Source organism: Hyperoodon ampullatus, assembly GCF_949752795.1.
Source record: "Hyperoodon ampullatus genome assembly, chromosome: 2".
In the NCBI taxonomy this organism is placed as follows: domain Eukaryota; kingdom Metazoa; phylum Chordata; class Mammalia; order Artiodactyla; family Ziphiidae; genus Hyperoodon; species Hyperoodon ampullatus.
The window spans coordinates 25403730-25425651 of record NC_136915.1 but is presented as its reverse complement, the minus strand read 5'-3'; the positions used below and the strand labels follow the sequence as shown (position 1 = coordinate 25425651).

Here is a 21922-nt window from a genome sequence, read left to right as displayed (position 1 = left end):
TCAGAAGCCAGCAGAATAGTCCTGGGGTGGGGAGTTGTATCTCCACTGTTTGTGAGTTTGTGCTGGTTATAAATAACCTAGCAAATGGGAGGGTGAAGGAGACCACAGCCGGACTCCTCAGGAGGCTGAGCCTGGATACACACTCACACACAGATGGGCACATTTCGTGTGTGTGTGTATGTGTGTTGTGTGTTCTCAGGGTGTGTGCCTAGCATGTGCCTGGGGAGGCTTTGGGGAGGATGGCAGAGCTGTGTGGTATCCAAGCACAGCTAGAAGGACTGGGCCTGCCTCGGGCTGACTCAGCAGGGTCTGTCTGGTTTCCTGGAGGCCCAGCAGAACCCCAGGGCTGGTGAGGTCTCTGGGGCCTCTGCCCCTGGCTTCAGGTGGCCCCTAAGATCTGGCAGAGGTGTCCTGTGCCCTTTGAGCTTGCCTTTCCTTAGGTCCTATCAGACCAGACACAGCATTGGGTCTCTCTCTGCTCTTCCAGACCCTTCCCCATTACCAGTCCCTCCCCCTGGTAATGCCTTGCTCCCCTTAACTCCATCTTGACTCACCAGCTGAGTTCTCTGTAACCTCCGGCAAGTTGCCTGGCCTGAGACTATGGAGTAAGGAGACCCATTTCACCTGGTCCTATCAGTAAGGGGCCTGGTGCTTAGTAGGTGCTCAGTAAATGCTACTGTCCTTCCAGCCCAGGCCTGGTTGTAAAGTGGCCAGAACTGTAGGCTCTGCTGGGAACCTACTGTCTTGCATGTTTTTGTACATAATTTGCATAGTTGTTTTATGAAAAACTGCTGGGATCAGTCTCAGCCTCTCTTCCCTCCTCCCAGGGCAGTTGGGGCCCTGGTTGGATTTTGGAGGGACCAGAGAGAACTTTGGATGGGAGACTGAGGCCAGAGGACAGGGTCCTGCCCAGGATCACATAGTGATTAGAAAAGTAGGTAATGTGGGTCTGTAAGGGTGATCCTATTCACAGTATTCACTGAACAAATATTGATGGAGGCCGACTGTGTCCCAGTCACTGCCACCGGGAGCTGTTGGAGGGGGAGATAGGCATTAGACAAGGAAGTAAGTAAACAAGCTAATTTCAGGCAGTGGTGAGCTATGAAGAGTAAGCCTGGTGTTGACAGTGTTGGGGTGTGTGAGGAGGTCATGTGGATGGATTTGGTGGTCAGGGAGGGCCTCTCTGAGGAGGTGGGCTTTGAGTAGGGACACCAAGTCACTCCCCAGCACTTACTAATTGCCTAATAACTGCTCAGCATGTCACAGATGGTGTCTTGGTGTGTTGGGAATCATCATTCCCATTTCATAGGTGGGCAAACTGAGGCCCAGTGAGGTGAAGGAACTTGACCAGGACTCTCTGGAAGCCAGGACCAGAACATCTAACCCCACACTGGGTTGTTCTGGGAAACGTGGGCCCTTGCTGAGTCTGTTGGCAGGGATGTTTTCAGAGCCTGGAGACTCAATCCCAGGGGCACCTGCTGGTGAGTCATGGGGTGGTGGGTGGGGCTGCTCAGCAGAACCGGGCCACCTGTCATGGGAACAGGGCTTGTCTTCCATTTCTTCTCATTCCCACACAGTCCATCTCTCTGTCTGTCTCTGTGCAGGGTGTTGGGGAGGGTGGGTGGTGGTGTGTAGACTCTGAAACTGCCACCCACCCCCCCTTGAGGAAATTCCTGGTGGGGGAGACTGGTGAGGACTGGGAGTGGGTGTGTGCTACAGTATGCAGAGCATGGTCCTTAGGGTTCAGCTAATCCAGGAGTTCAAATCTGGCTCCGTTGCTGTGTGACTTTGGGCCCTTTGGGCCAGTTGCTTCACCTCTCTGAACTTTGGTTTGCCCATCTGTGAAATGGGGACAATAATCCCTCACCAGTAAGATGTTTGTGAAGAGAAATGGGGCCATGTACATATAGTGAGTGTTCCCTCTGTGGGAGCTGTATCGGTTGTTCATGGTCAGGGAATAACAGCCCCAGGTCTTCTACAAAAAAAAATCCTGCTGTGTCCCCACTGGTGGTTTAACAGCCTCCTCAGTCTCCTCATCTGTAGATGGGGACAGTAGTATCTGCTTCCCACGGTGGCCAAGTGCATTCCATGAGAATCTGGTAGAAGGGGCCCACTGGAGTGACGGGAGATGGTTGGTGGCTCCTCCTTCCCCAGTAAATGACAACACAGTGGAGGCAGAGTCCCCAAGAAGGGACTTCAGAACAGGCGGGTGGTTGGCTTGCGGCAGCCTCACAGGGGAAGCAATGTTTGAGCTGCCTGAGCTTCCTGAGCACATCCCTGTCTTGTTGACTGTGGGTCACCGGGTGTCTAGAATAGTCCCTGTTACACAGTAGGTGCTTAATAGATATTGCTTGTACTGACCTTCTGGTGGAGTAGGTGCTGGTCAGGCAGAGATGTGGAAGGGTGTTCAGGAAGCAGGAACAGCATGTGCAAGGCCTGGAAGGAATCCATAAAGGATTCAGTGTGGGAGGAGCATGGGGGCTGGGCAGCTGAGGGCCTCAGTGGGTGGTCCTGCTCTCAGACACAGCCTTGGGGACAGGAATAAATGAGCAGTGTGAGTCAGGGTGGCCAGGAGGGTGATGCTAGAGGGCAGGTGGCTGGGATGGATGGAGCAGTGACAGTGGGGGGCGGGGGAGGGAATGCCCCAGCCCTGAGTTGAGGAGAGGGCTGGTTTTCCCAGGATTGTGCTGCCATCCTCTGTCCAGGTGTAGGTGACAAGGGTGAGCAGCTGTAGGGTGGCCAGCCTGCACCTTGGCTGGGGCCGGCGGGGCTGGTGGGCCGGGAGCTAGGCTGATGGAAGAAGCTGGCCGGTGGCCCGTGGGCGAGGTGTCTGGGCGCTGTAAGCCAACCGTGGTGGCCAACCGGTGAATGCCGGGGGAGGGAGCCGGGCCCTGCTAAGCCAGCCAGTCTGCAGTGAGGTGCAGCTACGTAGGCTCCGGGCCACGGGGCCTGCCAGCTCCCTTGGAAGGCTTTTGTGTTCACTTCCTTCCTGCTGGTTCTTCTGTTTGCTCATAACTCACGACCAGCCCCAGTGGGGTCTCAGCAGAAGGAAGGGGCCAAGGAGTTTCAGAGACCAGGGCACGGTGGGCATGGGGACTCAGAAAGAGCATGCTAGTTCTCATAACAAAAGTACTCTTGAGTTTATTGTAGAAAGTTTGGAAAATACAAACAGGTCCCGAGTAAAAAATGAAAAACTGCCTGTAATCCCACCGCCCAGAGAGAGCCTCTGGGAACCTTTAGTCTTAGAATTCAGTGTTTAGAAATGCACTTTGGTATTGAGTTCATTAAAACAGGATCAAGTTCTATGTATTTTTTTATAACCTATTTTTAAACTTAATGATGATAATAGTATTAATAGCCAACATTTATGGAGCAGTTCCTTAATGTGTGGGCACCCGAAGTCTCCTACAGTGAACCCCACGAGGTGGCTATTGTTATCTTTGTTTACCAGGAAAACCAGGCTGAGAGAGTTAAGTACCTGTCCAAGGTCACCCAGGTATTGAGAGACAGAACTGTTTGTATGATCCTATCAACAGCTGTGCTGCATTGCCTCTTGACAACCAGAGTGTACATTCTCCCTGACCTTGCATATTCTTTGAAACAAAACAAAACAAAACAAAAGCCTTTCGTTATGCATTTATGCCTTTTAATGACTTAGACAGTGTGGATTTGTGAAAACACAGTTCTTGATAGCTGCATAATATTCCATGTTGTGGTTGTGCCCTAAGTTATTTAACTAGTTGTCTGATACTGGGAATGTAGGTTATTTCCCCTTTCTCTCTCGTATAAATAACACTGCCCTGGCTCTCTTTGACCTGAGGGCTGAATTCTTGGACACCCAGAGTATCCAAATCAGAAAGGCACTTAGAGCACCAAGCTGACAAGGGGTTCATTTCCCAATGGGGCAACGGAAGTGCAGAGAAAGGGGGAGGGGGCTTGTCTGGGTCTGGGAGGCTGCGGCCTCCTGAGCCAGGATGCTGCCAGCTCTCTCATCCAGTGTTGATGAAAGCAGTGCCACCGTGGGGAAGGGGGTTCTGGAGAGGATAGTGGGGGCACAGGGGTGGGTAGTGGCGAAGGTGATGGGGGTGGTGGGCTGGAGCTGATGGAGTACGGGTGTGGGGTAGGGAGGGCTCTGCTGTCAGGATGTCTCTTTCAGACCAGTTGGCTGAGGTGGGATGAACCCAGAGGGGTGTTTCCTGCCCTCTCAGTTGCCCTTGTGGGTGGTCTGGGGTTGGGTATTTGGAAGAAGGGTGGTGGGAGGGTGAGTGGGTGACAGTGGGTGTGTCTGGGCTTTGCTGATTGTTTTGGGTGGGGGGGGTCTGTCAAGTGGGCCTCCTCAGCCCTTCCCCCCCGCCCTGCTCCTCCTCCAGACCCCTCTGCTCTCTGGGACTTGGGCTCCGTGGCCCCTTCCTGGCAGATGCAGCCTTCGTGCCTCTCACCCCTCCGGCAGCCAGTGAATGTGGCGGGGGCTAGGTTCCCAGCCAGGGCAGCTGTGGATGGGTAGGGGGTGGAGACTGAAGCGTCCCCCTTCCTGGTCCAGGCTCTCCATTGTGTAGCCCCCTGGCTGTCCTGCTGCCCAGAGCCTGGCCCCGGCCCACATTCCTGTGGTGACGCTCTGGGTCTCCGGGTTGGAGCTGGTGAGCGTGAGGGGCACTGAGTTCTCACAGGACTGGGGGCCTTTTGGGGACGGGGGCTGGTGGGGATGGAGCCTGTGGGGATCCAGAGGGCTCTGCTGAGACCACCCTGCTTCTGGGAGCTAGTGTTAAGTCACTGTGTGTCGTTGGACAAATCATTTTACCTCTCTGAGTGCTGCTTGGCAGGCTAATTCCCCACCACCTGCCCCTCTTATATAACCCTCTCTGAGCCTCAGTTTCCACATCTGTAAGAAGGGAGAGCTGAGCTCAGTCATCACTCAGGCCTGAAGGTGAGAAAAATGTACCACGGTAAGACCACCGAGTGGTTACTGAGCACCGGCTGTGTGCTGGGCAGCAGGAGTGCTTTTGGTGCATCATCTTACTTGGTTCTCACGACAGCTCCATGAAGAGTATATCATTATTTAACCAAACAGAGGCTCAGAGAGGTTGCGTAACTTGCCCAGAGTCACCCAGCAAGTAAGCAGAGCTGGACTTGAACCCAAGACTTGAACCTGAAGCTGGGCTCCCAACCCCTGCTCACATTGCCTCCAGTCACCAGGAGAGTGGAGCCTGAGACTGGCTAATGTGGGGAAGGAAGCTCGGGCAGAATTAATTATACTTGATTTTATTCTTAGTTTCTGCAGCATGATTAGCACTGCACAGGGTGCTGGGCTCCTGGCCCACCTACAGCTGACCTAATTTGTGTGTCCGTGCCTGTTTCTGTAGCTCGCCCTTCCTCTCCCCGCATCCAGCCTCTCCTTTTTTCTCTCTCTGCATTCTCCCCTGCTTTGTGGCCTTGGCAATGCCACTTAGGCTCTCTGGACATTAATAGCCTCATCTGCAGCATGGGTGTAATCATCCTGATTCTACTCCCCTCAGGAGGTTGGTGAGGCTTAAATGAGATAAAATCTTCAGAATTCATAATGGATATATTAACATGTACCTAACAATAGTCACAGCTACATTTATTTATTCAGCTTGCAGTGTTGGGTTCTGTGCTCAGTCCGTTACGTGCATGATCTTATTTGATCCTCACAGCACTCCTATGAGTCACATAGTGTTACTAGCATCCCCATTTTACAGATGAGAAAACTGAGGTGCCAAGAGACTCAGTGGCTTGCCTGATGTCCGATGGGTAGTGAGGGGAGGAGCTGATTCATTCTGGCTTTAACCTCTGTGTTATCCTCTTTCTCTGGGAAGGCTCATGATGGGGGTGGGGGCAGGTAGAGGGAGCTGGGCATGAAAGACCCCAGACTTCTGGTCTCCAAGGAGGGCTTGGAAGGAGGCTGGGGGCCAGAGGAGGGAGATGCCCTGCCTTTCTACCTGAACACGCCCCCCCCCCCAACCCAACCCCACTGGAGAGGGATGGCAGTGGAAGTTACCCACCCATCCCAGCAGTTCTAAAACTATGGAGAGGATCAGGTAGGGGTGGGGGCGGGTGAGTGGCAGGCAGCTCTGGTCTCTGCTGGTCCCATCAGGTCAGAGAGCCTGAGGCACTTCTTTGGGTCAAGGCTGTGGGTCAGCTCAAGGTAGGATGGTGGCAAGGGGGCAGTGAGGAAAAATGGCAGGGGGTGTGCCAGTCCATTGGGAAAGGTGCCATGTCTCACCCCGGCATTGTAGGTGTGCTTGTACATACCCCAGAGGGAAAGTGTGCATGGTGCGTGTGCATGGTGTGCATGTGTGGAGGGGAGTGGGATGCAGGTGTTAGGGGCCTGTTGGTGGGTGTCTGAGATGGGGCATATGTATGGTGCAGTGGGTGCTTTTTCAGGGATGCACGGGTGGAGCATGTGGGGAGCAGGAGTGGGTATTTGGGCGCATTTGGGGTGTTTGCTGTGTGCCGGCGTGTGTATGGTGTGCGGGGGTGGAAGGGTGGTAGTTTTGAGCTGAGGTTGTCCAGGGGCTGTGGGTCACAGGTGTAGGAACCCCAGATGAGCAGCAGATTGGGGGCTACCCTGGAGTGTTCGGAGCAAGGGTTCCAGGGGCTAAGGACCCGTGCTCACGTCTCAGCTCTAAACCCCAGCCTCAGTGCCTGCATCTGTGAAGTGGGGATAATAAAATCCTGGGAGGCTGTGATGGTTGAAGGCGGTGGCGCAGGTAGAGTTCTTCCAGCGCCTGACCTGGGACAGGGCCTCCGTAGTGGTGGGCAGAGGCCTCTAGAACCCCCTGAGGACCCTCAGTAGTTCCCCGAGGGAGCTCAGACCTTCACCCACTGCTGGGGGAGCCTCCAGCTGGGTGTTGCGGCCGGGACTGGTGGTAGCAGAAAGCAGAAGGTGCAGGGGCCTCCGCAGTGGGCTGTGTGGGGCGTGTGGGGATGTGAGGGTGAGAAAAGATTGTTTACAGGTCGTGAGGTTTTTGTCAGAGTCCGAGGGTGTCCCTGCCATGGGGAATGTGGGCAGTGATACGTGACTCAGGGGCATGCTTGGACATGGGGAGGGTTGGTGTGCTCCACAACCCACGGACGTTGTGTGGGGTGTGTTAGGTGAGGAGAGGGGTGCAGCTGTGTGTCTGTGTGTTCATCTAGAGAGGCGGTAAACGGGTGGGCCCACGGTGGTATGTGCCAGGCTGTTGTCTGTGAGTTGTGGTGGGTACACAGGTTAGGGTCAGTAAATGTGGATCGTGACTGTGTATGCGTCTGTGCTGGTGTGGGTCGGGTGTGCAGATGTGTTTATCAGGCATGGGAGGGTGTGTGGTTTACCTGGAGGGGGCACAGTTGAGGGTCAGGGGGAGGCCGGCATTTGATTTCAGTTCTCCTTTAAGGGAATGGCATGGATAATTATGCTAATTATGCATGGAATTATGCAAATAGAGAGGTCGTTTGGGGGTCAAAGGCTGTTTTCACCATCCTCCTCTGGCATTTGTGACTTCTGAGGCTTTCCCTGCTGCCTCCCAGGCTCAGTTCCCCAGCCCCCATTTGTCTCCTCTCTCCTCTCTGTATCCCTGGTAGCTGCAGCTTCCAGCACCCCTGTGGTGTTCCTGGGAGGGCCCCGTGAGCCCTGGTCCCCCAGGGAGGGGTACAGCTGGCACTTAGTAGACTTGGGGGGGGCTGGGCAAGATGGCATTATGCACCCCACCCACCCGCCCGCCCCCCAGGTCTCAGGTGTCCCAGTGTTAAGTTTCCCAGGGTGAGCTCAGGGGTGACTGGGTTGTTGCTGGCCATCACCCCTTCTACCCCATCTGGGGGCTGCTTATTATTTGGAAAGAATGTTCTCTTGGATGTAGGTTTGGAAAATCACTGAGGTGGCCCCTTCCCCAGCTTTGTCTGATGAGCGTGAGGCTAAATTAAGATGTGAGAGAATTCTCTCCCTCAGCCTCCCACTCTTGCCTTCCCTTTCTCTCGCACACCCTGTCCTCCCTCCATTCCCTCCTCCCTGTCCCCCCACACCGCCCCTCTGACCCCCTGGCTTCCCTCTGTCCTTGCATCTCTGTCTCCATCCAGTGTCTCCCCCCACCCCCATCATTCTCTCTGTTCTTCCATGATCTCTCCCTTTCCTGCCCCCACCCATCTCTGTGGGGATCTGGAGCTCCTGGTCCTTAGCATGGAGGAGATGGTTGTCATGGTAACGGTTGTCATGCCAATGGCTACTGAGCTAGGGATGAATAGTATCTAGGTGAGAGCTACCTGAGTGGAGGCTGATGGTTTCACAGGAGGTTCCATACTTGTCTCTGAGCCTCAGAGCTGCACAGTGTGTGCCCCCATCTAGTGCCCGCCCCCATGCATGTGCCTGTTTGCACCCAAAGGCATGCCAACACGCGGTGCCTCTCTCTGCCTTTAGGTGAGTGTGTGTCAGGGTGTGTCTGTATGTGTTCTTTCTATGTCTCTGGGTGTGTCATTTCAAGGGCCTGTGTGGCTTTGCAGGGTGTTAGGGGCTGGTGTGTGGTGCTGGTCACTGCTGAATCATGAGGACACCCTGTTTTGGCCCCCACATTTACCCCAGTTTGGGGTTCCCCCGGGACCACAGACTTCTTAGAACCCCTCCTCCCAGCTAAAGGGCTTCCAACCTTCCCTGGGCTGCCTGGAAGGATGGAGGGACAGTGAAGATGGACCTGCTCAGGAGAGGCAGTCTGAGCCCCGTCCCTGCTCAGTCCCCATCCTGCTGCACGTCTCTGGCTTCAGGCTACTTGCCTAAGAATGGAGCAGAAAGTCTCCAAGGGACCCCAGCTTAGCTGGCCCAGGTGGTAGAGGCTGGTAGTGTGGGAGCTTCTAGCCCCCTCACCTCAGGTCCTGGGGCTTTGTTCTTCTGGGAAGTGGGAGCAGAGATGGGAGCTGGGGAAGGTTGGATGGTAGCTGTTCCGAGCTCCTGAAATGTCTAAAACGGAGGAAGACCCAGCAATTAGTCACAGAGCAATTACTCTAATTGTTCCACTCCATGACTCACTGGTAGCAAGTAAATACTGATTAATTCATTATTTTGAGACTGTGTGTGCATGTGTGTGTGGTAACGGGTACGGTGGGGGGAATCTCCTGGCTCCCTGCCCTGGCCTCCTGCCCTGCGTGGCCTGTGTAGGGCTTTGGAGCAGGTGGTTGAGGCTCGGGGCCGGAAGCCAGGGTTGGGATCCTCTCTCTAGCTCCATAGGAACTCCAGAAGGGGGCCTGTCAGGGGTGGGAGTGTGAGAGTCTGAGCAAAGATCACAGTGACCATCCAGCCCCTCTCCTGCTCACACACCTTCTATGGCTCCCCATGTCAGTCAAACAGTAGTGATATTCAGACTCCACCTCAGACCTGCTGAACCTCCAAGTTCTGTTTTCACAATATTCTGATGTGCAGTCAGGATAAAACATGACCAGTTTCCAAGATAAAAGTCACCAGCCAAGCACTGAGAGCCTGTGATGGGGCTTCCCCAAACTCAGCTCAGGCCTGTCCCTGCGCCACCCCTGCCCCGGGAATTACATCCTCCAACTCCAAACCTGTTCCCTAACAGATACTTCCTGATACCTACTGTGTGTCTGACACGGTCCTGCCTCCATCGAGGTGTAGTTTAGTGGGGGTGGGAACAGTCACAGAAAAAGTATATACCCAAGCCAGCACAGCTCACAAGTAGTGGTAGTTGTGAATTCAGAAGCACAGGATGCTCTGAAAGATCAAAGTAGGAGGGCTTCTCAGAAGAAGCGATGGGGAGCAGACTTAGCTGGTGGGAAGTTGGAGGATAAGGGGATGGGAAGGAAGGGTGTTCTCTTGGAGGGAACAACAGCATGAGTGAAAGCGGTGGGAGAGACCAGCCATGTTCCAGGAACAGACAGGGGCCCGGTGGTAGGAATCCAGTGATTGCAGGGGTTCCGAGGGACCCTGGATGAGGCTGTCAGTCCCAGCTCTGGTGGCATAGGCTGTACTTCCCCACCTCGGAACTTTTGCTTATCCTGTTATCTCTGCTTGAGATGCCTTTCTCTCTCTATTTCAGTTGCTTAAGATCCATGTGCTAATCCTTTAGATCTGAGCACCAGGTCATCTTTCTCTGTAAGCTCTCAGGGGGCAGGGACTGTGGCTGGGCTCTGTCTGGATCCAGAGTCAAAAGTGTGGCTGGGGGTTTTTGCTCCTGCCTTGGATGTCCTTAGTGCTGGTTCTCAGCCCGGGGTTGCAGTGGGGAGGGATGGTCCAGGCCCAGGAGCCACAGCACCTGGCCTTCCCAGGTTCTGATTTTGCGGGGAGTCTTGGGTCTGGAGAGCAGGACCCTGGGAGAAGCCCCTCTCACGCCTGCAAACTCTCAGGAGACCCTTGGCAGAAGTGAAAGGGGCATCCGTGCCCTGAGCTGACTCTCGGCATTGAGATACTTTGGGGGGAGTGTAGACAGGGGGGCTGGCTTTGGTTTGGGGAGGACCCAGGGCCAGGGCTGGAGCCCACTCCCTTCTCTCCCTCCCCCACTTATCCAAGGTACTTCCCTCCCAGAGCCCCAGACCTCCTCAACACCCATGTCTATCTAATGGGACTAATTGCCCTACCTTTGGGATTTTGAGGTGTGAGACTTTGGGTCCCTAGCAGAGTCCGAATCTTATCATATCACGTGCTCTCTGGTGACCTGGGGCAATGGGGCCTCCCTCCTCTCTGCGGTGGAAGGGGGCAGATGGTTCTGGCCACACCGAGGGTAATGCTGACTGGGCTGAGAACCTGCTGCTTTGAGGTGCACTCAGCACATATTAGCGTGCTGCATGCTCACAGCAACCCAACAAGGCAGGAAGTGGTAATCCGGCTTGCCTCGGCTCTCTGTTTACCCCTGTGGAGGCCACATCTGATGCTGTCCCTCCATTGTCACTTGGCCCATGAGAGTGTCTGTGGTTCCTCTGGGCACGTCCAGGCTGCTGGCCTCAGGTGCTGAGGCCTGTGCCCAACTCTGCCCTCCCCAGGCTCAGCGCTGGCGCAGTGAGAACTTCGAGAGGCCTGTGGACCTCGAGGGCTCTGGGGACGATGACTCCTTCCCCGATGATGAGCTGGATGACCTCTACTCCGGGTCGGGCTCGGGCTGTAAGTACCCCCTTCCCTTTCCCTGCATGTTGTGTCAACAATGCCAGTCTGCCTCCAGTGCCCCATCCGAGGCTGTGATGGCAAGGAAGGGGAACCCTCGCAGGCTCAGTTAAACGGTGGGGTAGGGGAGGGGGAGGTCAGGCAGGGGGAGCTCATGGACCTCCAGCACAGGAAGGGCAGTCCACTCTTCCTGGGGTGGAACCAGGGCCTTGAGGCCTCAGAGCCTAGCACTCCCAGCTCCCCACTGCTTCTGTCTCTGCATCTCTCTGTGCACTGCTTGGGTCCCCTGCAGACCTCCGGCCTCTGTCAGGGAACACAGACGCCCCTCAGTAACCCAGTTTTCAGTACTGTTGTGACCACTTGGAGGAACTCAGTAGCCCCTTTTCAGTTGCAGTGGCCGATCCCCAGCAGAGACCATTTGATTGGCTCAGCTTAGGTCAGGTGGTCCCCTTCTGTCCAATCAGCGGTGGCCAAGGGCAGGGTTAGGGCAGTGAAGGAAAACGGCAGGTGCCTCCAGTGGTGCCTGGGACAACCCAGTTCCGGGGCCCCGTCCAGAAAGGCCAATAGAGTAGCGTGAGATCAGGGAGGCACACTGAGTTCAAATCCCAGTTTCGCTACTAAATAGCTGTGCCACCTTTAGCCGTTTTCTCTCTCTCAGTCTATTCTTATCTGTGAATGGTGATAAATATGCCTTCTTCTCAGAGCCTCTGGAAGGCTTCAGTTTAAGACATCAGGGTCTGGCACAGAGAAGGAGCTCTAAAAATGGTAGTAAAAAGGGGTGTGGGTTGAGATCGGGCCCCCTGAGGGGACAGGACGAGCCTAACGGATGGTAGGGGGTCTGTGCGCTTTGGAACTGGCCACCTACAGCTCCTTGCCTCTAGTCTTCCCACTTTAGCCCACTCCTGTAAGCCTCTTGTGAGTTAATCTTCATGAAATCCATCCCGATTGGTCACATCTCTACTTCCAAACCTCCTCCCCACCCCTCCTCTGCCTAGTTCAGGCCCCTGGGAGCTGCTGTGGCGTCTCTCTCTCTCTCTCTCTCTCTCTCTCTCCCTCTCTCCCTCTCTCCCTCTCTCTCTCCCCCTTCATTTGTCCTGTCTTGGAGTCCGGAGTGCTCATGCATCCCCTGTGGGAGAGGTTGTTCTCCCTCTTGCTCTCTGCCTGTGCCTCTGGGGGAGCCTTAGTTTATCCACCATGTGTGTTCATGTAGGTTGTACCTATGTCTGACTTTTCCCAGGATGCCACTCCCCTCCTCCCCTCCTCCCCTCCTCCCTGCAGCCTCCAGCAAGATTTGCAGCCAGTAGGGCCTGAGTTGCCACTGCCTGGATTCAACCTGCTGGAAGCTCCAGGCTGGGTGGGCTGGAATTGTCAGGAAAGACTTCCTGGAAGAGGTGGTCCCTTAGAATTTTTGGCTAGGCAGAGAAGAGTTGGGGAACATTCACTAGCTATCAGCCAACTGGTAACCGTTGGCTACATTGTGCCTTCCTCCTTTCCCTGATCTTGTCCTGGGAAAATTATGCAAAGTGTGAGGGTTGGGAGCCCCCCATGTTGATGGCCATTGCTTCCCTGGGATCCTCATGCCCCTCAAATCACCCAACTCCCTAGCTCTCTCCTCTCTCCCTCACCCCCCAGACTTCGAGCAGGAGTCGGGTATTGAGACAGCCATGCGGTTCAGCCCAGATGTGGCCCTGGCAGTGTCCACCACACCCGTGGTGCTGCCCACCATGGACATCCAGCCTGTGGGCACCCCGTTTGAAGAGCTCCCCTCTGAGCGCCCCACCCCGGGGCCAGCCACCAGCCCCCCATTGGTAACAGAGGTCCCAGAAGAGCCCAGCCAGAGAGCCACCACCATCTCCACTCCGGCAACCACTGCTGCCACAACCACAGGGACCCCAGCTGTGGCCACAGTGCCCGCCACAGTGGCCACCGCCGCCCCCAGCATCCCTGCAGCACCCCCTTCCACGGCCACCACCTCCATCGTAAGGACCACCGGCATACGGAGGCTTCTGCCTCTGCCACTGACCACGGCAGCCACAGCCCGGGCCACCACCCCAGAGGTACCCTCACCTCCCACCACAGTGGCTGTCTTGGACACAGAGACCCCAACACCCAGGCTGGTCAACACAGCTACCTCCAGACCAAGGACCCTTCCCAGGCCAGCTACCACCCAGGAGCCTGACATCCCTGAGAAGAGCACCCTGCCCCTGGGGACCACTGCCCCTGGACCCACGGAGGTGGCTCAGGTGAGCGGGTGGGGAGAGGACAGGGAATCACAGCAGAGGAGGGTGGGTCAGGGCCTGGGGGAGGGAGGACGGAGCTGGGCAGGGGTGAGATCTAGGAGGTTCTGGAGATGAGCCAGACAGGGATGGGGAGGGTAAGATAGGCATGAGGCCGGAGGGCCAAGGCTGGGCGTGAGTTACAGGACGAGGACAGAGATTGAGATGGATGGGGATGGAAGAGGGACCAGGCCTGGGTCTTGAGATGTTAGGACGAGACATCAGTGGGGAAGGAGCTGGTTGAATGGGAGTGTTGATGTGGGGAGGGGCCAGGGGCTTGTGTGTTCTGATTAAAAGCACAGACTCAGGAGCCTTGCAGCCTGGATTGGAATCCTTCCACTGCCGTGTGCCTTCAGGAAGTCACTGATCCTTTTTATACCTTTGTTCCCTTATCTGTGAAAAGGAGAACATAATAGAATGCAAATCATAGGGTGGTGAGAATTAAGTTTCCTGACATATCCAAAGTGCTTAGAACAGTGCCTGGCAATACTAAGTAAGCTAGAAGTTTCACTTTTGTTATCATCATCGTTGTTATGGTCATTATCCATCTGAGGGGGCTTAAGAGTGGGGCTGTGTGAGAGGAATACTGCAGCTTACATTCGTGGAGGGCTGCCTGGGTGGCAGGCTCAGTGCTGAACACGTTACCTGTGCCATCTTCTCTCACCCTCACACTCACCCCATGGGGTGGCATTGCCATCATCCTCCCTTAAAGGGGAGGCCCCTTTCCAAGGCTTCACAGGCAGCAACGGCAGAGTCAGGATTTGAACCTGTCAGTCAGCTCCAGAGCTCCTCTGTGTGTGTGTGTGTGTGTGTGTTCAGGGTATTATGGATGGGGAGGTTGAAGGGACGAGGATGAAGATATAAGGAATGCCGGGATGGGTGGGATCAAGGAAGTGGCGGAAGTAGCCTGGTCCCTGCTGGGTGTGCTGGGCGAGGAGGGCGTGTAGGGACATCGGTTGGGGTATTGAAGCCCTTTGCCTCCGCCTCGCAGAGGAGGGCCCTCAGGCTGTGGAGCTGCCTTCAGGTCATCATCAGGCCCCAGCAGGACGCAGGCCCTGCTCTTCGCTCCTCTGAGCAGTTGGGACAACCTGGTGCTTCACAGATGCTTGGCCAGGCAGGCAGGGGAGACAGTGCTGGGGCACTGAGACCAGGTTGCTGGTGCAGCCTCTGCTCACGGCCTTGCCTCGGCCTGGACACCAGACCCACGCTCTCCATGCCCACTTGTGAAGCAGCTACATCCCTGCCATGATCCCAGCTCTGGTCCTGCCTCCATGTGGTGGGAGCCATTGAGATTTGTGGTGCTCTTAGACTGACCTTCAGGCTAAGGGACTCACACCTGCCCTAGGCACATGGATCCAGGATCAGGCCCACGTATTTAAGAGCTGCACCCAGCTGTCCCCAAGCAGCAGTCCCTGATAGGAATCCCCTAAGGACTGTTAGAAAGACAGCTGGAGAAGGAACTAATGGAGATGGGATGGGGACTGGGATGTGTCCAGGGTGAGAATAGAGGCAGTGTAGTATAGTGGTTAGGAACACAGATTCTGGAGTTGGATAGATCTGGATTTTCATTCTGCTTCTACCACTTACTAGCTGTGTGTCCTTGGGCAAGTCATTTAACCTCTCTGGGCCTATTTCCTGCTCTATAAATTAGGGGTAATGATACCTCCTTTATGAGGATATTGTGAGGATAGAATGCCCATGATGTGCTTAGCACAGGGCCTGGCGCATGGTGCATGCTTTCTGAGTGTCAGCCCCACCAGGGAAGTGGCGTGGTGGCAGTGGGCTTGTGTGCATGTGTGTATGGCTGCACCGTGGCAGGGGGTGCTGGGGCCTGGCTCCCGGGCTCATGCTACCCTCCCTACAGACCCCAACTCCAGAGTTCTTCCTGACCACGATCCGGGATGAGCCAGAGGTGCCAGTTAGCGGGGGACCCAGTGGGGACTTTGAGTTGCCGGAGGAAGAGACCACACAGCCAGACACAGCCAATGAGGTGGTGGCTGTGGGTGGGGCCGCGGCCAAGCCGTCACCTCCACCTGGGACGCTGCCCAAGGGTGCCCGCCCAGGCCCTGGCCTCCTGGACAATGCCATCGACTCAGGCAGCTCGGCGGCTCAGCTGCCCCAGAAGAGCATCCTGGAGCGGAAGGAAGTGCTCGTAGGTGAGACTTGGGGCCTGGGAGGAGCCCAGAGGGGGCAGCTGGTGGGACTTCAGTTTGCCCTCTAGGAACCCAGGAGGGAGGGTAGGGTGTGGGTTTCCTAGGAGCCTAGTTTCCTACGAAGGGAAAGCTGGGGACTCGGGGACCCCAGGACGTACCCTCTGGTTCCTCTTCTGACCTTCCTTATCCCAGGGTCTGACCTCCATCCTACCTCCAGCACTTTCCTCGGCACCCTCCGACCCCTCCTCAGACTCTGCCCTTGACCCCTGCTTCCCTGGACCATGCTGATTCACCCCTCCTGGACTGGAACCTCTGGATCCTAATCCCTGGTCCCATCCTTGGTTTGATCTGCTCCCACCCTTGATGCCAGCCCTGAGGACCTGCCCTTGGCCTTGTCTCCTGAAGAGTCTCTGGATTCATGGTCCAAACCCTGCTCCCCACTTAGGAGCGGTGTGGCCTCGGGCAGGTGCTTCACCTTTCCAGGCTCCGTTTTCCTCATCTGTGGAATGGGGATAATCATTTTGCACTTAATCAATTCTAAGTGCACATCTGTTCATATGTTAACCCTTCTGCAGTTGGGATGTGTCCTAGTTTAGATGGCAGAGATTTTTCCATCCTAAGGGTGTATAAAATACTGGAACATCTTCTGATTGATGGCATCTTACATTTGATGAGGACCGTAGCACAGCACCTCCCTCGTAGCACTGTGTGAAGATTCCATGCATTCGTGTGATGAGACCAGGTGATTAGAACAGTGCCAGGCTGCAGTGAGGGCTGTAAATGGCAGCCAGCACTGGTGTTTTAGCATTGACTCCAAGCTTCACTCCAACTCTGGTCTCAGGTTCGAGATTCCCAGCCCTCTCCCAACTCTTGCCCCCATCCCCCAGGGCCCTCTGCCCTCTCCTCAGGCTCTAAGCTCGTCCCACCCTGCCTCTGGCTCTTGACCTCTGCCCTCTTCCTCCACAGCTGTGATTGTGGGCGGGGTGGTGGGCGCCCTCTTTGCCGCCTTCCTGGTCACACTGCTCATCTACCGCATGAAGAAGAAGGACGAGGGCAGCTACACGCTGGAGGAGCCCAAACAGGCGAGCGTCACATACCAGAAGCCCGACAAGCAAGAGGAGTTCTACGCCTAGCGGAGCCAGAGTGCCTCCCTGTAGCCTCAGCGCCACCCCTGCGCCCACTCCCTGGCCCGGAGCCACCAGTCCCACCCTGGGACTGGGCATGGGGGACAGCCTGGCCTCAGTTCATCTCTGCCACCCTCCCAAGGTCTGCCCAGACTGCCAGCTTCACACAGCTCTTCCCCAAGGGACAGGGGGCATTGCCATCTGCTCCAAACTGTGCCCTTATGAGCTCATCACTTGTCCGCCCCCACCAGCCTGGGGCTTTAGGACCTCATATTAGGTGGACAGGAGGAAGGAAACTCCTGATTGGCTGGTGGAAGAAGGGGTGGGGCTTAAGCCCCAACCTGGCCCCATGGGGCTGACTGAGGTTTCCTTTTGGGGGCAGAGAGGCACTCAGGCTGGTTTCCAGGACAAGCATTTGGCAAACTCAGCCCTTAAAATCATTGAGACACTGCAACCTCTTGCTTCTGTCCCAGGCCCCCTCCCTGCCTGGGTGAGACAGTACCCCTCACCACCAACCTGTATTGTCCCGGCCTCTCTGGGGTTGTGGGGTCGTTTTCCCTCACCCTTGCCTGATGCACATGCACCCACAGGCTTCACCTCCTTCCTGGTCTGCCCCTGAGGAATTGGCTTCCCGAGAGTGCTCTGGCAGCCACTGGTGAGGACGGGCTGGGCTGTTTGGACCTCCTTCCGAGTGGACTCTGCACAGACACTGTCTCCCACATGGTCTCATGTATTGTCACACACAGACAAAAGCACGCAGTGACAAGATCATATGCAATCTTGACCACCCAGCCAATCCAGACATGTCACAGACACACACATTCTTCCAAAGAGGTTTATTCATTTCTTACTTGCCCCCAAATGCTTATGACAATGCAAGTCACTAAACATCGTTACCCAGTGGTGACGGTGTGGCCTGCCTCCCTCTCTGCCACGCTCCTCCCACCCCCCACCCACCCATACACCTGACACCACACACGTTGCCTCCAGCTTTCAGGCTCACTGGGGAGGGTGCCATTAGGCCAGAACAATCAGCCCATATTGGGTCCCCTGAGGTGCCCTGTCACACTCAGCCCTCACGACACCCTCACCAACCACACTGCCACCGACCCTGGCAAGTCTGATGCAATCCCACGTGGATGCACAGTCTCACCCACACAGCCCCGCTCTCACACTTGGACACTTACCTTTCCTGGAATGAAGTGCGGTGTGGGGGCCATTGCCACAAGCCCCCTCAGGACGTTGCACACCTGCTGAGCCTGGCTTCACCCTGCCTGCTTCCCTCCCCTCTGTAGCCTGCAAAGGGCTTGCTTGGGGGCAAGTCCCCCACTTGCTGAGGAAGGCAGGCTGGTTCCCGGAATTCAGCCTTGGGCTGGGGAGGGGGCTTGGGTCCCCCAGGACCGAAGGCCCCGGTTGGGGAGGGAGCATGTGGTGGAGCTCCTGGGCTCCCTACATCCCCCTCCTGCTCTGAGCTGGGGTCCGCCTCTGCCTCCCAGGACACAAGTCTCCAAAGTGCCTGCGAGGGTGGGCCCTGCGCCTGGGCCCTCTGTGCCCTCTCCCTTTGGCCTTGCCGGGTCCACCTCAGCCCCACCCCTGGGCCCCTGGGAGCCTCCCGTGGACACCTGCCCATTCATTTGGCCAGACAACCTGGCGGTTGTCCTGGCTGCAGCCGGAAGCAGCCCATCCAGACGCACTGCCCCAGGCCGAGGGCTGCGGGCAGGCTGGAGTGGGGGTGTCACAGGCCCCAGCCTGCCTCCCCCGTCTCTGTTACCCTTGCAGATGGGGCCTCTTATGTAGATACTTTAAATGTGGGGTCACAAATCTCCTGTGGGGGCTGTGCTTGGTGGGGCCTCTTGGAGCCAAGGGATGTGGTCTGAGTTGTGATGGTCTGGGCCTCACACCCCCACCCCTTGCCCACAGCCCAGATTAAAGTCAGGAGCCCGGGTTTTATTTCTGTTCCCTTTTCAAGACTTGCTGGCAGTAGACTTGTGCAGGGTGAGGGCTGGGGGTGCCTGAGGCGGTGAGGGTGAGGTCCCAGGGAGCTTTGTAGCCTGTCTTTTCCACTGTCCTACTCCCAGGCTGGGGCTCCATCTTTCAGACCCACAGGCCCCCTTGGCAGGGCCTGGAGGCTGGTGAGGAACCTAGCTGGTCCCGCTCTTTGAGGGGCAGGAGTAGGGGGAGGCCTCCTGGGCCCACGATCTGTTGGAGGTGACCTGGCCTCAGTTATCCCTGGAGAGTAAGGACTGGGGGACAGGAGAGACCAAAGTCCCAGCCTCCCTCTACCCTGCTTCCTGGTGGGCTGCTGTCTTGGGGCAGCAGCTCTGGTGAGAAGGCCTGGGCAGGCCAAGGCTGAGAAGCCAGGGAGCAAGAAGGAGAGAGGATCTGGACCACCCAGGGGAGCTCTGGGATGCTGGGACTGGGGTAAGAGACCCAGCAGTGGGCACAGCCTCGGCATGGGGCTGGAGCCTGTGGTGGGTGCAGGGTCGAGCACAGGACGGCTGAGCAGGGCGTAGGCTGGCTGGAGTGGGCTCAGAGGGGCTGCATGGGTCCAGCCTGGCCCCAGCAGGCCTAACTCATGCTCTGTGGGCTGGCTTCTAACTTGGGGCCTCCTGGCACCGGCCTTTTCTCTGTGTCCTTAGCATTTGCGAGAAGAGGCCGAGGGCCTCGTTCATGGAGCCCTGGGACCAAGACAAATGTCCAGGCTTTACCTTCATGAAGTTTCACACCATCCGATCAGCCCCAATCCATCCCAGCCAGCCCAAGTCCAGCGCAGCGATCCCAGAGTGGGCGGTACAAATGACGAGCTGGAGCTCTCCTACGTGCAGTGTGAGTGCAGGCCTCACCCTACCTGGATACGTGGTGTGATGCGTGCAGGCCCTGCCCAAATATGTCCCCAGCCACCCCGGTGCTCCTGGGGAGGGCATCCTGCAGGGCCCTGGCATTGCCAGGAAGCGTGGCCAGTTCCAAAGGAAGAGGGAGCTTGTGTGCTTGACAGCCTCTCTGGGGCCTCAGCTGCCAGAGAGTGCAAGGTGGGCTGGGGCCACTCCTCAGCTGTGGCTCCTAGAGCCCAAGCTCTGTCTCCCCAGGGGGCCAGAGGGGATGCCTCCCCTGAAGGGTTGGTCCCCTTGTTCGGAAGCAGATGGGTGGTCACCGGGGCCGGGCTGGGCAGGTCAACCCCTCCTGGGGTTGACAAAGCCGTCTGTCCAGGCTTCCAAGCTGGGGCCCTGGGCACAGGGAGCAGACACACCTCTGCCTCATGGGACAGTAGTGGGCAGTGCCTACTTGGCGCTCCTGAATTTCTCCTGACAGCCACCACCCTGGACTTGCTTCCCCAGGCCTCCTGCCTGTAAATAGAAGCCCACAGTCTGTACAGATTTACAGAGACGCCGAGGCTGGGCCCCAGAGTTGCCATCTAAGGGCTGATGGCCCCAGCATCCCCCAGTTGCCCACCAGGCAACTCAGCGCACCAGCCCCAGCGTGGCGAATGCATGTAAATATTTTTCGTAGGCAGCAGTGTGGCTCCAGAGAGCCCCCTGAAGACAGTGTCCTCCTGTGCGTCCTTTCTCCTATACAGATCCCTCCAAGAACCCGGCCTGGGGTGGGGGGAGTTTGTCCTTCCCTCCCCCAGGCCTCCCCTGCCCCTTCTCTCCCTCATAACCTGTTTATTAACCATACCTGTCCTGAGTTCATGGCCAAAACTTTAAATACGAAAAAGCGGTGGAAAAAGACTGGAGAAAGAAACCAAGGCACCTGCCCCACTGTGGGTGCTCACTTGTCCCAGGCTTGTGAAGCAACTGTGGTTTGTTTTGTTTTGTTTTGTTTTTTTAACACTTCCTGTGCTGTGCCCATTTATAAGAGGAAATAAAATTAAACCGAAATGATGCACTGTGGTCAGAGTGTGAGATAAGCATGGAGGTCCTTGGGGGAGGGGCAGCCCACAGTCCCATCTGGGCCTCAGCCACATCCCCCTTTAAAAGAAATTGAGAAGCAAGCAAAGAAAATTGACTGACAGCGCCTCGTGGGAACCGTTATGGTAAAAGCCGCTCTTCGTTGGGAGTGTTCTGGAAGCCATGGAGCTGACTGCGGCGGGGCTGAGTGGGCGCTGCGGTTGGACGGGGCCAGGCTGCGGTGGCACCGGGGGCCCTGTGGTCCAGCCCCAGGGGAAGAAGAACTGTGGTTTCCAGCCACAGGAGAGAATCTTGGGACCGCAGGATATTGGAACTGGACTGGCCAAGGTGAGATGTCTTTGGCGTCTGAAGGGCCTGGTTTCAAGCCCAGGTGACGTTTCCGAGCTCTGACTCTGGAGAAGCTACTTGGCATGAGGCTCACTGTTCTTACCTAAGAAATGGGGTAAGCATTAGGAACATCCCCAAGGACTATGTGAGGAGGAACACAGCACGGTCACCCTCAGTTCACAGGGTCTTGGATGATGGCGTTGGGACAGGACCGAACCCGGGACAGGACTTCCGCGGCCTGGAAGCCCAGATGGCCTCCTGGGATCACAGGGTCATGGAGCTGGGAGGGCCTTAGAGCCAGCCCTGGGCCCCTTGGGGTAGAAATCCCTTCTTCAGTGCCTGGTGGGGGACTTCCCTGCCCCTGCCAGCACACCTCTTAGGACAGGGACTTGGTGCATCCTGGGGACCAGGTCACTCTGCCTGTTGAGAAGTCCTTCTTTATTTTTAGCCAAAATCTGCCTCTCTTGTGTTTCCTTTCTCTGGTCCTCATTCTTCTCTGGAGGCACACAGGGCTCTGCCCCCTTGCTATGGGATAGCTCCAGGCATGAGTGTCATGGTCAAAACCCTCCTCCAAAGGAAACCTCTCCATGTCCTCTAGAGATTTATTCGTCTTAAAATGTGATACTCACACAGGATCCTGATGGTTCTGGGGTGGGTTGGAGGCCGAGGCCCCTGGATTTGGTACAAGATCCTACCCATCTTGCCCTCCCTTCACTAAAGTTTCTTGAGTGCCCCTCAGGTGCCATCCTGGTGAGCACTTACATCTACTCGGGAGAGAGCTAAAAACCAGGGTCTCATGACCATGTAATGACACTGGTCTGTGGGGGTGTGTTTCCTCAGCCACCACCTCCAACCACCCCCCTGCCAAGCATTCCCCTCACTGCCAGACAATTCAGGGACAGCCCCAAGGCCTGGGTCCTCACTGTGGGACCTCAGACCATGTGTGCCCTGACAGTCTCAGGCTGCACGGCTATAAAATGGGGTGAAGGGGCCAGCCTCGCCACGTTGAGGTTCTCACAGAGGCCTGGGCCCCACTTAGAAGCCT

At 56.5% G+C, this 21922-nt stretch overlaps 1 protein-coding gene across 1 annotated transcript in view; it reads left to right on the top strand.

The window, feature by feature from the left end:
- The window catches only part of SDC3 (syndecan 3), a gene marked incomplete at both ends in the record, with an annotated part of 33970 nt that extends 17319 nt beyond the window's left edge, over positions 1–16651 (top strand). Inside the window, 4 exons of the mRNA XM_079728512.1 lie at positions 10972–11089; positions 12722–13332; positions 15230–15521; positions 16485–16651. Of these exons, the coding sequence (XP_079584638.1) occupies positions 10972–11089; positions 12722–13332; positions 15230–15521; positions 16485–16651 (1188 nt within the window). The remainder of the gene's footprint in view (positions 1–10971; positions 11090–12721; positions 13333–15229; positions 15522–16484) is intronic.
- Between the last annotated feature and the right edge of the window lie 5271 nt (positions 16652–21922).